Below are 17,789 nucleotides of genomic sequence, written 5' to 3' on the forward strand. Positions count from 1 at the left end.
ATCCATCTATGGATCATCTCAATCTGATTGCATGAAGGTGGTTCAAGATTAATTAGTTCTTTTGACTTGCCTCTCCAATTTTTCATGTATAATGTCCAGCACCAAATCAAAAATAACCCAGCATAGATGAAGATAAGACACTATCACTAACACAACAGAAACAGATTCAGAAAAGATTTATATCAGGGATCAGCACATTTGTTATATAAAATGCCAGATAATAAATATGTTATGCTTTGTTGGTCACATACAGTCTCTTGTATATTCTTTTTCTATTTTTGTTCTATATCCCTTTAAATATATAAAAACTATTCTTAGCTTGGAGATCACTCAAACACTTGTCTGGTGCAATCAGATATGTCTTTAAACTATGCTTCAAATGTTCAAGGAAATAACTGATAGGACTGAAAATTCCAGGAGAGCACAGAAGTCATTAAAAAAATTGGGCTAGCCATGGTGGCTCACACCTATAATCCCAGCATTTTGGAAGCCCAGATAGGAGGACTGCTTGAGCCCAGGAGTTCGAGAGCAGCCTGGGCAAGATGGTGCTACCTCATCTCTACAAAAAATTAAAAAATTAGCCAGATGTGGTGGCACAATGAACTAAGTTTAACCTTAATCTATGAAACACACAATTAAGAATAAAATCTTAAAGTACACCCAGAAGATAACATTGAATTATCCCTCTGTAAGCATGAAACGTACAAATACAAACAAAACTATATACATTAGTAAAGAAAAATAAAAGCCTAGTATATATCCAGAGAATGGCTAGAAAATCATTACAGCAATATCAAACTTACCCAAAGAGCTTTTTTTTTTTTTTTTGGAACTGAGTCTCACTCTGTCACCCAGGATGGAGTGCAGTGGCGCGATCTCAGCCCACTGCAACATCTACCTCCCAGGTTCAAGCAATTCTCTGCCTCAGCCTCCCAAGTAGCTGAGATTACAGGAGCCTGCCACCATGCCCGGCTAATTTTTTTGTATTTTTAGTAGAGACGTGGTTTCACCATCTTGGCCAGGATGATCTTGAACTCCTGACCTCACGATCTACCCGCCTCAGCCTCCCAAAGTTCTGGGATTACAGGCATGAGCCATCGTGCCTGTCCCCAAAGAGCTGCTTAGTTTCATCAGTACCACTGGATTAATAAATGTGCTTGCAATGAAGTGCTGCTCATTAAAAATCGATTCTACTCTGTTGGCATTTGCAAATAATGAAAACCATAGAATAATGTCCATGTTATAACCTGAAAGGAGCCAACTATTATGAAGTAAAGCAGAGGGAATACTTTAAACATGCAGCACCAACTAAGCTGGGGTTATAATTTCATTCTTTGTAGGCTATTGGCAGCAAGAGACTCTTGGCAGAATTTCTCACTTCCAATATAGAGTATTATTATTATCATCAGTATTTATTATGCAGGAAGGAGCTCTGATGGAAAATCTTAGTATCATGAAATTTCCTCAAAATTCTCCATTTACTCTCTGCTTCCCCAGTTCAGTTTCTTGGTACTAGTTATGTAGTTGCTTTAGAAACAGAATATGGGCTCAGCTCACTTAAGCAATGATGAGCTTTATGACTAAAGCTCGCAGAAATGGTGCCAGGTAAAATTCTGCACCACAAACAAAACAGCCAACATTTAGCTGGATTAGAAGCAGAACGTCCTGCTGTGAAGAGTAGGATTGGCCCTTAGAATGCTGTGTAGCTTGGCACCCAGAATGATCACCAGGACAAAAGGAAAATCTATAGGTAGATATATACAGATATTATCTCAAACACCAAAAATAACATTTGTGAATAAAAATAATAGAAAAACTCTTTCACATGTTGAGCCTTAAAACCTGTCAAACTAACTAATACAGTAAAATAATGTGGAATTATATTATTTCATAAAAATCATACCTTTATGTAAACTTTATTCCCTATTTTGAAAATCTTTTAGGGCATAAATGTAACCATATTTAAAAATTTCTATGGAAACAACCAAGGACATCTTGCATTCAACTTAATTAATATATCCAAAGGAATATAAATCATTCTATTACAAAGATACATGTGTTTGTTGCAGCACTATTGATAATAGCAAAGACATGGAATTAACACAAATGCCCATCAGTAACAGACTGGATAAAGAAAATATGGTACATATACACCATGGAATACTATGCAGCCATAAAAAGGAACAAGATCAGGTCCTTTGCAGGGACATGAATGGAGCTGGAGGCCATTAGCCTCAGCAACAGGAACAGAAAACCAAACACCACATGTTCTCACTTATAAGTGGTTGCTGAACAATGAGAATACATGGACACAGGGAGGGGAACAACACATGCTGGGGCCTGTCGGGGGATGGGGTGGGGAGAGCATTAGGAAAAACAGCTAATGCATGCTGGGCTTAATACCTAGGTAATGGGTTGATAGGTGCAAAAACCACCATGGCATACATTTACCTATGTAACAAACCTGTACATCCCACACATGTACCCCAGAACTTAAAATAAAAATAAAAATTAATTTAAAAAATCATCTTACCTGTGTAAAAAGTATAAACTGAGCAAATTGCCAGGGAAGCATAAAAGCCACATTGGAAAGACAGAGTGCAATGAAGGGCCTTCTATCATTGCTCGAGGTCCTTAATAGAGAGAATTGATACCAATAAGTTTCACCCTAAAAACAGGCTGTCATTAAAAAGAAAGACTAATTGCAAAATGATAAAATCTAAATTATTACATTGCCTTTACTATAATACAACAAAATATAGTTAACTTTTTAAAGCATACTAAAAAGAACTTGAAATACTTCATGCCTTGCATGAAGCAATCAAAATTAGAGTTTTAAAAATAACATCGTAATTTCCCACTAAATATTTTAAATACAAAAGCTCATCTTCCTCTACATACGCATGACATTAGAAATTTAATACTCCAGCAAGGAGGTCAGAAAATAGGACATGGCACTGCCCCTGCACACCTCAACATGCTTCTCCTGTATGTGCAGCAACAACTTTATATACCACCACTTTTATGTTTCAAAATACATTGAAGAGAAATGTTAAGTGCTGACAAAGTAATAAGTTAACAACTATGGGAAAAATTTGAGGAAAAGGAATCTTAAAAAATTAAAAAATCATTCTAGAATTCAGTTGAAGTGTGTGGAAGTTTAAATTGTCCATTCTCCATTACTGATATGTATTGGGAACCAGTATCTTTTACCACAGAGAATTACAATAACTTTTAGACATGAAAAAAGAAACACAAATGTTTTACATAAATAATAAAACTGTAACTGTTCCTTTTATAAATGCTATGTTGGATTTTGATGAATCTTTGTACAATCATATATAAATTTTCAAAAACAAAATTCTAAATGTTCATATTGTTTACTGTTATAAAATACTCATTATGTACTTTGTAATCTTAAATTTTTCAAACAAAAATTACTTTTGACTAAGATACAGAGTATATAGCACATGCCCTCAATGATACAACCCTAAATATTCTAATTAAGACATTTTATTCCATGAAACCCCTGACTGACCAGACTGATATTACTTCAAAAAAAATAAAAATAACCCACCTTCCTAGAAAATAAACTGGGAGTGAATAGCAAAGGGTGATGAAGAATGGGCAGCTTCCATCACCTAATCTTTGAGAGAAGGCAAAGTGTACAGCAAAGATACAGAAATCTGAATGAGGAGGAGGTTCCTAAATCCAAATTCAACCCCAGAATATACTCGTCAGGTTGGTAAGAAATCAGAAGTTAGCCTGCTCCATTCTCAAGGTTTGTGCCACCCCAGTACACTACTATTTACCACTCTTCAATTAGCTTTATATGAGCTAATTGCCACAAATATTTGCATAGATGTGTGCACCAGTGGTACTTTTAAATACATATAACTGGCTGGGCACAGTGGCTCACGCCTGTAATCCCAGCACTTTGGGAAGCCGAAGCGGGCGGATCACTTGAGGTCAGGAGTTTGAGACCAGCCTGGCCAACATGGTAAAACCCTGCCTCTACTAAAAATACAAAAATTAGCTGGGGGTGGTGGTGTGCACCTGTAATCCCAGCTACTTGGGAGGCTAAGGCAGGAGAATCGCTTGAACCCGGGAAGCAGAGGTTGCAGTGAGCCGATTGTGCCACTGCACTCCAACCTGGGTGACAGAGCAAGACTTCATCTCTAAATAAATAAATAAAAATGTATGTATGTGTGGATGATTCATAAATTTACTGTTTTAAAAAACAAGGAAGACAAACAAATGAGTTTTATATAAGGCAGAATCTGCCAGGGACTAGTAGGTGAAGAATGGGGTCCTCTGGGAGTTTGGAGGAGATAGTGATCATTATTTCATTCAGTGAGAGTTCTCATTAGTATTCTATCAAACTTATTTCTCTGATAAGGCTATTTATACTACTACCACTTACAGGTTTTTTTTGTTCATTTCTCAGACCTCTTAAATATCTAAAATGCTTATAAATGTAATCCCTACAAAAAAAGTGTATCCAAAAAAAAAAAAAAAAACTTTGAAATGAAACTGGTTGTCCTGTTGGAAACATTGGTTGTTCAGAAATGCTTCATAAATAAGAGAATATATGTACTCCTTATCCATCTAACTCCGCATTTCCCAAATTCGTTTGCACACAGAACACTTTTTTCATGACACATTCATCAAAACCACAGGTTAGAAAACAATGTCAGAGTACCTAAACTCTGAAGAGAAAATGTAATTGTTTCTCAAAAACTTTTGAATCTTGGCAAACTATATACAAACACATACCTTTTGGTTTTTTAAAACATAATGTAGTTATTTAAAACCTGTAGCCTACTCTTAAATGGGAGAGCAATTTTTACATGGCAATTTTGAATTATTTTCTTAAATCTATACTCAATACTTTTAAAATAACTAAAAAATGGTCTAAATTTAGTAATTACAACTTCATAGATTGAAGTATATATCTATAATATATATATATTTACATTTTTTTAGAGGGGGTCTCGCTCTGTTGCCCAGGCTGGAGTGCAGTGGCACAATCTCAGCTCACGGCAACCTCTGCCTCCTGGTTCAAGCAATTCTCCTGCCTCAGCCTCCCAAGTAGCTGGGATTACAAATGCACACCACTATGCCTGGCTAATTTTTGTATTTTAGTAGAGATGAGGTTTCACCATGTTGGCCAGGCTGGTCTCGAACTCCTGACCTCAAGTGATCCGCCCACCTTGGCCTCCCAAAGTGCTGAATTGAAGTATATTTTTAAAAACTTAAATTATAATTTATTTGCCTTTGTTTTATGAATCAAAGTTACCTGAGAATCAAAGTTAAAATATACATCTGAAGTACAAGGAATGGATAGGAAAAACTTTCACGGAGAGGTGGTGTCCACATCACACGGGTGGCCTGAAATCAACAAAATGCCCACTTTACATCATGTTTACTACAACAAACATATTTAAAAACCAGGGGTGAGTTTGTTTTAGTAATTTTAATACTAGGCTCACTATATCCCATTTCTGAGTGTCTGGCATAGCTTCTCAGTTTTTGAAGCTCTCTTAACACATGAGGCCATTAAGTAGAGAGCAATTAACTACCATGTCCAGAAACCAGCAACAAATATATCAGACTGAGCAAAAGGAAACCCAAGGGACAAATAAGATTGTATGTATAAGAGTTGTGAGAATTCTGTGACTGACCAACTAGATCCACAGTCCAGTCCTGTAGGTATGATCCTGGCATATGATCCTGGCATCCTAGGCTTTGGGTTATATGTATGCCAAGACAAATACCTAAACAAATGTCACCTAGGTAATTCGCAAGCACCAAGAGAGTTTCTACATAACAAGTTTGAATGAATATAAATACACACTTCGAATAGCTAAGATTGCCTCAGAATTTGTAAAATGTAACTTAAAAAAGGGTAAGTATATATTTTAAAAACAACTAGAAGTATTTGGGAACCACAAATGTGATGCATGTAATGAAAGTATTAAATGTTCATACAAACTTTAAAATGACTTCTAAGACATATGGGTCAGAGTATTAGAAAAATTTTCCATCAAAAATTCTGAAATTCTAGAAAGAATGTGAGCTCTTATTACTTTCCAAGAGTGTTAAAAGTTATTGCTCCTCTTCCAAGATCCCAAAATTGTAAATGTTGTAAGAGGAATTATGATACATATAAGAAAGTCAACTTATACCAAGTTTCCTGGCACACTCAAAGAAAAAGCTTTGTCATTATATCAGCACATTGTTGAATGACAATGCATTTGTTTGCTTAAAATTAATATATATAAGGATTTTATGTATAATTTTTATGATTCCTTTATCAAACTGATTTTTAAAAATTAACCCAACAGCAATGGATAAAAGTACTTCTACCCTGGCCGGGCATGGTGGCTCATGCCTGTAATCTCCAGTACTCTGGGAGGCCAAGGTGGCTGGATCACGAGGTCAGGAGTTCAAGACCAGCCTAGCCAACATGGTGAAACCCCATCTCTACTAAAAATACAAAAATTTAGTTGAGCATGGTGGCACATGCCTGTAATCCCAGCTACTCAGGAGGCTGAGGCAGGAGAATTGCTTGAACCCAGGAGGCAGAGGTTGCAGTGAGCTGAGATCACGCCATTGCACTGCACTCCAGGCTGGGAAACAGAGCAAGACTCCATCTTGAAAAAAAAAATGTACTTCTACCCTATGTAACCTGTGTCATAACATAAAATATTTTGCTCCCAAGAGCTAATAGTCAGAATCTCTCTGTTTTTCATTGCCATATCCTCAGCATCTAACAGAGCATGGACGTGCTATGTACTCAATATTTTGTTGAATGAATCCATCGTATTTGAAATAAGCTTCTATGAGCTCTTTTTTAGGTAGACTATGTTTCATTGGGCTGAATTAGTAAGTTAATGTCTATTTTGAATTCAGCATTTTGCATTACTGAACAGACACCATGACGTAACAGAAAGAAGTGAGGGAGCAGGTGGCAGCGTCTTAACCATGTCCTTGCTGTCAGGCAAGTTTCAGTTAGACAAGATGAATAAGTTCTAGAGATCTGCTGTACAACATTGTGTTAGTACTGTAGTGTACACTTAAAAATCTGGAATGAGGTTCCAAGATGGCCAAATAGGAACAGCTCCAGGCTACAGCTCCCAGAGTGAGCGACTCAGGAGATGGGTGATTTCTGCATTTCTAACTGAGGTACTGGGTTCATCTCACTGGGGCATGTTGGACAGTGGGTGCAGGACTGTGGGTGCAGCCCACCAAGTGAGAGCTGAAGCAGGGCAGGCATCGCCTCACCCGGGAAGTGCAAGGGGTAAGGGAATTCCCATTCCTAGCCAAGGGAAACTGTGACACACACCACCTGGAAAATTGGGTTACTCCCACCCTAATACTGTGCTTTTCCAAGGGTCTTAGCAAATGGCACACCAGGAGATTACATCCCGCACCTGGCATAGAGGGTCCCACGAACATAGGGCCTCCCTCATTGCTGGCACAGCAGTCTGAGATCTAACTGCAAGGCAGCAGCAAGGCTTGGGGAGGGGCGCCCGCCATTCCTGAGATTTGAATAGGTAAACAAAGCAGCCTGGAAGCTCGAACTGGGTGGAGCCCACCACAGCTCAAGGAGGCCTGCTGGCCTCTGTAGACTCCACCTCTGGGGACAGGGCATAGCCAAACAAAAGGCAGCAGAAACCTCAGTACATTTAAATGTCTCTGTCTGACAGCTTTGAAGAGACTAGTGGTTCTCCCAGCACAGAGTTGGAGATCTGAGAACGGACAGACTGCCTCCTCAAGTGGGTCCCTGACCCCCGAGTAGCCTAACTAGGAAGTACCCCCAAGTAGGGGCAGACTGACACCTCACACGGCTGGGTATCCCTCTGAGATGAAGCTTCCAGAGAAATGATCAGGCAGCAACATTTACTGTTCAGCATTATTCACTCTGCTGCAGCCTCTGCTGCTAATACCCAGGCAAACAGGGTCTGGAGTGGACCTCCAGCAAACTCCAATAGACTTGCAGCTGGGGGTCCTGACTGTTTGAAGGAAAACTAACAAAAAGAAAGGACATCGACACTAAAACCCCATCTGTACGTCACCATTATCAAAGACCAAAGGTAGATAAAACCACAAAGATGGGGAACAGAGTACAAAAGCTGACAATTCTAAAAATCAGAGCGCCTCACCCCCTCCAAAGAAATGCAGCTCTTCACTAGCAACAGAACATAGCTGGATGGAGAATGACTTTGACGAGAGAAGAAGGCTTCACATGATCAAACTTCTCCGAGCTAAAGGAGGAAGTTTGAACCCATCACAAAGAAGCTAAAAACATTGAAAAAAGGTTAGACAAATGGCTAACTAGAATAACCAATGTAGAGAAATCCTTAAATGACTTGATAGAGCTGAAAACCATGGCATGAGAACTACATGATGCATACACAAGCCTCAGTAACCGATTCAATCAACTGGAAGAAAGGGTATCTGTGACTGAAGATCAAATGAATGAAATGAAGCGAGAAGACAAGTTTAGAGAAAAAAGAGTAAAAGATATGTACAAAGCCTGCAAGAAATATGGGACGATATGAAAAGACCAAATCTACGTCTAATTGGTATACCTGAAAGTGACCGGGAGAATGGAATCATGTTGGAAAACACTCTTCAGGATATTATACAGGAGAAATTCCCCAACCTAGCAAGGCAGGCCAACATTCAAATTCAGGAAATACAGAGAGCATCACAAAGATACTCCTCAAGAAGAGCAACTCCAAGACACATAATTGTGAGATTCACCAAAGTTGAAATGAAGGAAAAAAAGTTAAGGGCAGCCAGAAAGAAAGGTCGGGTTACCCACAAAGGGAAGCACATCAGACGAACAGTGGATCTCTTGGCAGAAACTCAACAAGCCAGAAGAGAGTGGGGCCAATATTCGACATTCTTAAAGAAAAGAATTTTCAACCCAGAATTTCATATCCAGCCAAACTAAGCTTCATAAGTGAAGGAGAAATAAAATCCTTTACAGACAAGCAAATGCTGAGAGGTTTTATCCCCACCAGGCCTGCCTTACAAGAGCTCCTGAAGGAAGCGCTAAACATGGAAAGGAACAACCAGTACCAACCACTGCAAAAACATGCCAAAATGTAAAGACCATCGATGCTAGGAAGAAACTGCATCAACTAATGAGCAAAATAACCATCTAACATCATAATGACAGGATCAACTTAGCACATAACAATATTAAGCTTAAATGTAAATGGACTAAATACTCCAATTAAAAGACACAGACTGGAAAATTGGATAAAGAGTCAAAGCACACCCATCAGTGTGCTGTATTCAGGAGACCCATCTCACGTGCAGAGACATGCATAGCTCAAAATAAAGTGATGGAGGAAGATCTACCAAGCAAGCGGAAAACAAACAAACAAAAAAGCAGGGATTGCAATCCTAGTCTCTGATAAAACAGACTTTAAACCAACAAAGGTCAAAAGAGACAAAGAAGGCCATTACATAATGGTAAAGGGATCAATTCAACAAGAAGAGCTAACTATCCTAAATATATATGCACCCAATACAGGAGAACCCAGATTCAAAAAGCAAGCACTTAGAGACTTGCATAGAGACTTAGACTCCCACATAGTAATAATGGGCAACTTTAACACCACACTGTCAACACCAGACAGATCAACAAGATAGAAAGTTAACAAGGATATCCAGGAATTCAACTCAGCTCAGCACCAAGCAGACCTAATTGACATCTACAGAACTCTCCACCCCATATCAACAGGATGTATATTCTTCTCAGCACCACATTGAACTTATTCCAAAATTGACCACATTGTTGGAAGTAAAGCACTCCTCAGCAAAAGTGAAAGAACAGAAATTATAACAAACAGTCTCTCAGACCACAGTGCAATCAAACTAGAACTCAGGATTAAGAAACTCACTCAAAACTGCTCAACTACATGGAAACTGAACAACCTGCTCCTGAATGACTACTGGGTACATAATGAAATGAAGGCAGAAATAAAGATGTTCTTTGATACCAATGAGAACAAAGACACAACATACCATAATATCTGGGACACATTTAAAGCAGTGTGTAGAGGGAAATTTATAGCACTAAATGCCCACAAGAGAAAGCAGGAAATATCTAACATTGACACCCTAATATCACAATTAAAAGAACCAGAGAAACAAGAGCAAACACATTTAAAAGCTAGCAGAAGGCAAGAAATAACTAAGATCAGAGCAGAACTGAAGGAGAAAGAGACACAAAAAAACCCTTGAAACAATCAATGAATCCAGGAGCTGGTTATTTGAAAAGATCAACAACATTGATAGACTGCTAGCAAGAAAAATAAAGAAGAAAAGAGAGAAGAATCAAATAGAAGTAATGAAAAATGATAAAGGGGATATCACTACCGACCCCACAAAAATACAAACTAACATCAGATAATTCTATAAATACCTCTATGCAATAAAACTAGAAAACCTAGAAGAAATGGATAAATTCCTGGACACATACATCCTCCCAAGACTAAACCAGGAAGAAGTTGAATCCCTGAATAGACCAATAACAGGCTCTGAAATTGAAGCAATAATTAATAGCCTACCAATGAAAAAAAGTCCAGGACCAGACAGATTCACAGCCAAATTCTACCAGAGGTACAAGGAGGAGCTGATACCATTCTTTCTGAAACTATTCCAATCAATAGAAAAAGAGGGAATCCTCCCAAACACATTTTATGAGGCCAGCATCATCCTGATACCAAAGCCTGGCAGAGACACAACAAAAAAAAGAGAATTTTAGACCAATATCCCTGATGAACGTTGATGCAAAAATCCTTAATAAAATATTGACAAACCGAATCCAGTAGCACATGAAAAAGCTTATCCACCATGATCAACTGGGCTTCACCCCTGGAATGCAAGGCAAGTTCAACATATGCAAATCAATAAATGTAATCCAGCATATAAACAGAACCAAAGACAAACACCACATGATTATATCAATAGATGCAGAAAAGGTCTTTGACAAAATTCAACAGCCCTTCATGCTAAAAGCTCTCAATAAATTTGGTACTGATGGAACGTATTTCAACATAATAAGAGCTATTTATGACAAACTCACAGCCAATATCATACAGAATGGGCAAACCTGGAAGCATTCCTTTTGAAAACGGGCACAAGACAGGGATTCCCTCTCTCACGACTCCTATTCAACGTAGTGTTGGAAGTTCTGGCCAGGGCAATCAGGCAAGAGAAAGAAATAAGGGGTATTCAGTTAGGAAAAGAGGAACTCAAATTTTCCCTGTTTGCAGATGACATGATTGTATATTTAGAAAACTCCATCGTCTCAGCCCAAAATCTCCTTAAGCTGATAAACAACTTCAGCAAAATCTCAGGATACAAAATCAATGTGCAAAAATCACAAGCATTCCTATACACCAATAACAGACAGATAGAGAGCCAAATCATGAGTGAACTCCAATTCACAATTGCTTCAAATAAAATAAAATACCTAGGAATTCAACTTACAAGGGATGTGAAGGACCTCTTCAAGGCGAACTACAAACCACTGCTCAATGAAATAAGAGGACACAAACAAACGGAACATTCCATGCTCATGGATAGGAAGAATCAATATTGTGGAAATGGCCATACTGCCCAAGGTAATTTATTGATTCAATGCCATCCCCATCAAGCTACCAATGACTTTCTTCACAGAATGGGAAAAAATCTACTTTAAGGTTCATATGGAACCAAAAAAGAGCCCGCATTGCCAAGACAATCCTAAGCCAAAAGAACAAAGCTGGAGGCATCACACTACCTGACTTTATACTACAAGGCTACAGTAACCAAAACAGCATGGTACTGGTACCAAAACAGAGATACAGACCAATGGAAGAGAACAGAGCCCTCAGACATAATACCACACATCTACAACCATCTGATGTTGACAAACCTGACAAAAACAAGAAATGGGGAAAGGATTTCCTATTTAATAAATAGTGCTGGGGAAACTGGCTAGCCATATGTAGAAAGCTGAAATTGGATCCCCTCCTTACATCTTATACAAAAATTAATTCAACATGGATTAGAGACTTAAATGTTAAACCTAAAACCATAAAAACCCTAGAAGAAAACCTAGGCAATACCATTTAGGACATAGGCATGGGCAAGGACTTCATGACTAAAACACCAAAAACAATAGCAACAAAAGCCAAAATTCACAAATGGAATCTAATTAAACTAAAGAGCTTCTGCACAGCAAAAGAAACTACCATCAGAGTGAATAGTCAACCTACGGAATGGGAGAAAAATTTTACAATCTACCTATCTTACAAAGGGCTAATATTCAGAATCTACAAAGAACTTAAACAAATTTACAAGAAAAAATCAAACAACCCCATCAAAAAGTGGGCAAGGGATATGAACAGATACTTCTCAAAAGAAGACATTTATGCAGCCAACAGACACATGAAAAAATGCTCATCATCACTGGCCATCAGAGCAATGCAAATCAAAAACCACAATAAGGTAACATCTCACACCAGTTAGAATGGCGATCATTAAAAAGTCAGGAAACAACAGGTGCTGGGGAGGATGTAGCAAAATAGGAACACTTTTACACTGTTGGTGGGACTGTAGACTAGTTCAACCATTGTGGAAGACAGTGTGGCAACTCCTCAAGGATCCAGAATTAGAAATACCATTTGACCCAGCCATGCCATTACTGGGTATATACCCAAAGGAATATAAATCATGCTGCTATAAAGACACATGCACACATGTTTATTGTGGCACTAATCACAATAGCAAAGACTTGGAACCAACCCAAATGTCCATCACTGACAGACTGGATTAAGAAAATGTGGCACATACACCCATGGAATACTATGCAACCATAAAAAAAGATGAGTTTATGTCCTTTGTAGGGATATGGAAGGAGCTGGAAACCATCATTCTCAGCAAACTATTGCAAGAACAGAAAACCAAACACCGCATGTTCTCACTCATAGGTGGAAATTGAACAGTGAGAACACTTGGACACAGGAAGGGGAACATCACACACTGGGGCCTCTCATGGGGTGGGGGAGGGAGAAGGGGTAGCATTAGGAGATATACATAATGTAAACGACGAGTTAATGGGTACAGCAGACCAACATGGCACATGTATACGTATGTAACAAACCTGCACTTTGTGCGCATGTACCCTAGAACTTAAAAGTATTAAAAAAAAACAATAATCAGAAAAAAATATGTTAAGAGGGCAGATCTCATGTTACTTATTCTGACCATAATAAAAAAGTTGAATATATATGTTATATGTATAATATATATGTTTTCATAAAATACAACTAATTTTATAATTTATAAAATATAAATTAATATATATGTGAGGTTTTAGAGGCAGACAGACATAGAATGGGAAATCCAGCTTCATCATGTAGTAAATCGGGCATGTGGATAAGTAACTTTGTGTAAATTTAAATTTCATACCTTGTATGGTGAGGCTACCACCACCCACAAATAAAGTTTAGTGGGAATAAGTCAGATAATGTGCACGATATGATTCAACTCAAGAAGTACAGTATTTCCTTTTCTCTGCAGAATATATGTATATGTATATATTTACTAAAAACAAGGCAAGAGATTTCATGTTTGAAATTTTACCTATTTAAACATTTCAATCAACATGATTTAAAAATCAACTTATAACACATGGGTCTTTAAAATATTGTGAAGTCATAAGTAGTAATCAATTATATATTGTTTTGATGAGTATATTTCCTTGTTCCTCTACAGCCTCTTCTATTTCTTAAAAATTGCTTTCTAGAAAACAAACCTCTCCATGGTTGAAAAAGAAGCACAGTACTGTAATAACACCTCCTAGTTGAGTCCCACTGCAAAAAAAAAATAATAATAATAGAGTATACAATCAAAATTCATGTAAAATATAGTGAGTTTTTCACAAAATTACCTCAGAATTTAAAATCATAGTTTTCTATATGTAAGACATAATAGTACTAAACCATACCCATGTGGTTGTTTAAATTCTGAATGTACAATTCTAAAAAGTATACCTATAAATTAATCTCAATTTTATAATTTATTATAGCTAAAATACTTTCTAAATAAAATACACAAGGTGTGAACATAAATTTTTCTTTTTTTTGAGACTGAGTCTTGCTCTGTTGCCCAGGCTGGAGTGCAGTGGCGAAACCTCGGCTCACAGCAACCTCCGTCTCCTGGGTTCCAATGATTCTCCTACCTCAGGCTCCCGAGTAGCTGGGATTACAGGTGTGTGCCACCACGCCTAGCTAATTTTTTTACTTTTAGTAGAGATGGGGTTTCACCATGTTGGCCAAGCTAGTCTCGAACACCTGACCTCGTGATCCACCCACCTTGGCCTCCCAAAGTGCTGGGATTACAGGTGTGAGCCACTGCGCCCGGCCACATAAAGTCATTTTTAAGAAACAAGCTAGCACTTTAGAGTCTAGATCATATCGTTTGAATACTCTGAATAAAAGCAAATTTTTATCTTTTGAAATTGGATTTAAGGGACTGAGATATGAAGACAAGAGTCTAACAGTTTCATGTAGCATTAACTTAGAACTGTCTAAACTACTACAAATGTTCTTTACTTGAGTCCCAGAGAAGCAATAATGCAGAATACAAAAATCAGATGAAAGATAAAAATCATTTCTTTTGTTGTTCTTGTTTTGTTTTTTTGTTGTTTTTTGTTTTTGTTCTTCTGAGACAGTCTCGCTCTGTCACCCAGGCTGGAGTGCAGTGGCGCGATCTTGGCTCACTGCATCCTCTGCCTCCCCAGTTCAAGCCTATTCTTCTGCCTCAGCCTCCTGAGTAGCTGGGATTACAGGCACATGCCAGCACACCTGGATGATTTTGGTATTTTTAGTAGAGATGGGGTTTCACCATGTTGGCCTGGCTGGTCTCAAATTCCTGACTTCAAGCGATCTGGCTGTCTTGGCCTCCCAAAGTGTTGGGATTATAGGCATGAGCCACCGTGCCTGTCCAAAAACCATTTCTTATTCATGATCACAAATTGCCTTTTTGTGATCATGTCTGTGTATGAGAATGCAGATGCTCAATCCCACATCTGTGTAGTGTTTCTAGGCTTCCATTTATCTTCCCTCCACATACCACTTCCCTAGTCTAGCACATTCTAAGCACCATGAGGAAAAGGACAGGTTCTTTATCTGTCTTGTTCATTACTGGATCCCCAGCTTCTCACTTGGAAGATTAATAAATATTGGTTGAATTAATGAAGAAAGAAAGAAAGAAAACAACAGAGGAAAGCTAGTGGGAAATGATTTACCATTTAATAAAGCTTCACACAGAAAATCCAAAGGATGAACTTCACAGAGGAAGAAATTGAAAGAAAGAAGGTGTGAGCAGCAAGGACCAATTGTACATGGAGGAATTGGGGACATGTGGATAAATCAAAGTAAGATTTGACAACAGAAATAATAATCACGCAGCTGTGAGGGGTAACAGGAGTACTAAATGATAGTAATAACATGTAAGATAGGAGAGGATGGAGAGAGGTTCCAAGATGGCCAAATAGGAACAGCTCCAGTCTACAGCTCCCAGCGTGAGCAACACAGAAGATGGGTGATTTCTGCATTTCCAACTGAAGTACTGGGTTCATCTCAATGGGGCTTGTCCAACAGTGGGTGCAGCCCACAGAGCAGGGTGGGGCATCATCTCACCCAGGAAGCACAAGGGGTTGGGGAATTCCCTTTACTAGCCAAGAGATGTGTGATAGACGGTTCCTGGAAAATACAGACACTTCCACCCTAATACTGTGCTTTTCCAATGGCCTTAGCAAACGACATACCAGGAGATTATATCTTGCGCCTGGCTGAGAGGGTCCTGTGCCCATGGAGCCTCGCTCACTGCTAGCAGAGCAGTATGAGATCGAACTGCAAGGCGGCAGTGAGGCTGGGGGAGGGGCGTCTGCTATTGCTGAGGATCGAGTAGGTAAACAAAATGGCTAGGAAGCTCAAACTGGGTGGAGCCCACTGCAGCTCAAGAAGGCCTGCCTGCCTCTGTAGACTCCCCTTCTGGAGGCAGGGCATAGCTGAACAAAAGGTAGCAGAAACTTCTGTAGACTTAAACGTCCCTGTCTGACAGCTTTGAAGAGAGTAGTGGTTCTCCCAGCATGGAGTCTGAGATCTGAGAATGGACAACTGCCTCCTCAAGTGGGCCCCTGACCCCTGAGTAGCCTAACTGGGAGACACCTCCCAGTAGGGGCCAACTGACACTTCATACAGTCGGGTGCCCCTCTGAGATGAAGCTTCCAGAGGAACGATCAGGCAGCAACATTTGCTGTTCAGCGATATTTGCTGTTCTGCAGCCTCCGCTGGTGATACTCAGGAAAACAGGGTCTGGAGTGGACCTCCAGCAAACTCCAACAGACCTGCAACTGAGGGTCCTGACTGTTAGAAGGAAAACTAACAAAAAGAAAGGACACCCACACCAAAACCCCATATATACGTCACCATCATCAAGACCAAAGGTAGATAAAACCACAAAGATGGGGAGAAACCAGAGCAGAAAGGCCAAAAATTCTAAAAATCAGAGCACCTCTTCTCTTCCAAAGGAATGCAGATCCTTGCCAGCAATAGAACAAAGCTGGATGGAGAATGACTTTGATGAGTTGAGAGAAGAAGGCTTCACACGATTAAACTTCTCCAAGCTAAAGGAAGAAGTTCGAACCCATCACAAAGAAGCTAAAAACATTGAACATTGAAAAAAGATTAGATGAATGGCTAACTAGAATAAACAGCGTAGAGAAGACCTTAAATGACCTGATGGAGCTGAAAACCATGGCATGAGAACTACGTGACGCATACACAAGCTTCAGTAACTGACTCGATCAACTGGAAGAAAGGGTAACAGTGACTGAAGATCAAATGAATGATGTGAAGCAAGAAGTTTAGAGAAAAAAGAGTAAAAAGAAATGAACAAAGCCTCCAAGAAATATGGGACTATGTGAAAAGACCAATCTATGTCTGATTGGTGTACCTGTAAGTGACCAGGAGAATGGAACCATGTTGGAAAACACTCTTCAGTATATTATACAGGAGAAATTCCCCAACCTAGCAAGGCAGGCCAACATTCAAATTCAGGAAATACAGAGAGCACCACAAAGATACTCCTCGAGAAGAGCAACTCCAAGACACATAATTGTGAGATTCACCAAAGTTGAAATGAAGGAAAAAAAGTTAAGGGCAGCCAGAGAGAAAGGTCGGGTTACCCACAAAGGGAAGCACATCAGACGAACAGTGGATCTCTTGGCAGAAACTCTACAGCCAGAAGAGAGTGGGGCAAATATTCGACATTCTTAAAGAAAAGAATTTTCAACCCAGAATTTCATATCCAGCCAAACTAAGCTTCATAAGTTAAGGAGAAATAAAGTCCTTTACAGACAAACAAATGCTGAAGAGAGTTTGTCCCCACCAGGCCTGCCTTACAAGAGCTCTTGGGGGCAGAGCAAGATGGCCGAATAGGAACAGCTCCAGTCTCCAACTCCCAGCACGAATGACACAGAAGACCGGTGATTTCTGCATTTTCAACTGAGGTACTGGGTTCATCTCACTGGGGAGTGCCGGACGATCGGTGCTGGTCAGCTGCTGCAGCCCGAACAGCGAGAGCTGAAGCAGGGCGAGGCATTGCCTCACCTGGGAAGCGCAAGGGGGAAGGGAATCCCTTTTCCCAGCCAGGGGAACTGAGACACACAACACCTGGAAAATCGGGTAACTCCCACCCCAATACTGCGC

At 39.3% G+C, this 17,789-nt stretch overlaps 1 protein-coding gene across 5 annotated transcripts in view; it reads right to left on the reverse strand.

The window, feature by feature from the left end:
• Window positions 1-17,789, reverse strand: part of LOC105475933 (probable C-mannosyltransferase DPY19L2) — a 115,633-nt gene that overhangs the window by 59,396 nt on the left and 38,448 nt on the right. For all 5 annotated transcript variants that reach the window (XM_071095027.1, XM_071095026.1, XM_071095025.1 and 2 more), the window contains exons 7-9: window positions 13,829-13,886; window positions 5,300-5,391; window positions 2,534-2,633 (exon numbers count right to left, since the gene is read on the reverse strand). In XM_071095027.1, the coding sequence (XP_070951128.1) occupies window positions 2,534-2,633; window positions 5,300-5,391; window positions 13,829-13,886 (250 nt within the window). The remainder of the gene's footprint in view (window positions 1-2,533; window positions 2,634-5,299; window positions 5,392-13,828; window positions 13,887-17,789) is intronic.

The sequence above is a fragment of the Macaca nemestrina genome, chromosome 4 (assembly GCF_043159975.1).
Source record: "Macaca nemestrina isolate mMacNem1 chromosome 4, mMacNem.hap1, whole genome shotgun sequence".
Lineage (NCBI taxonomy): Eukaryota > Metazoa > Chordata > Mammalia > Primates > Cercopithecidae > Macaca > Macaca nemestrina.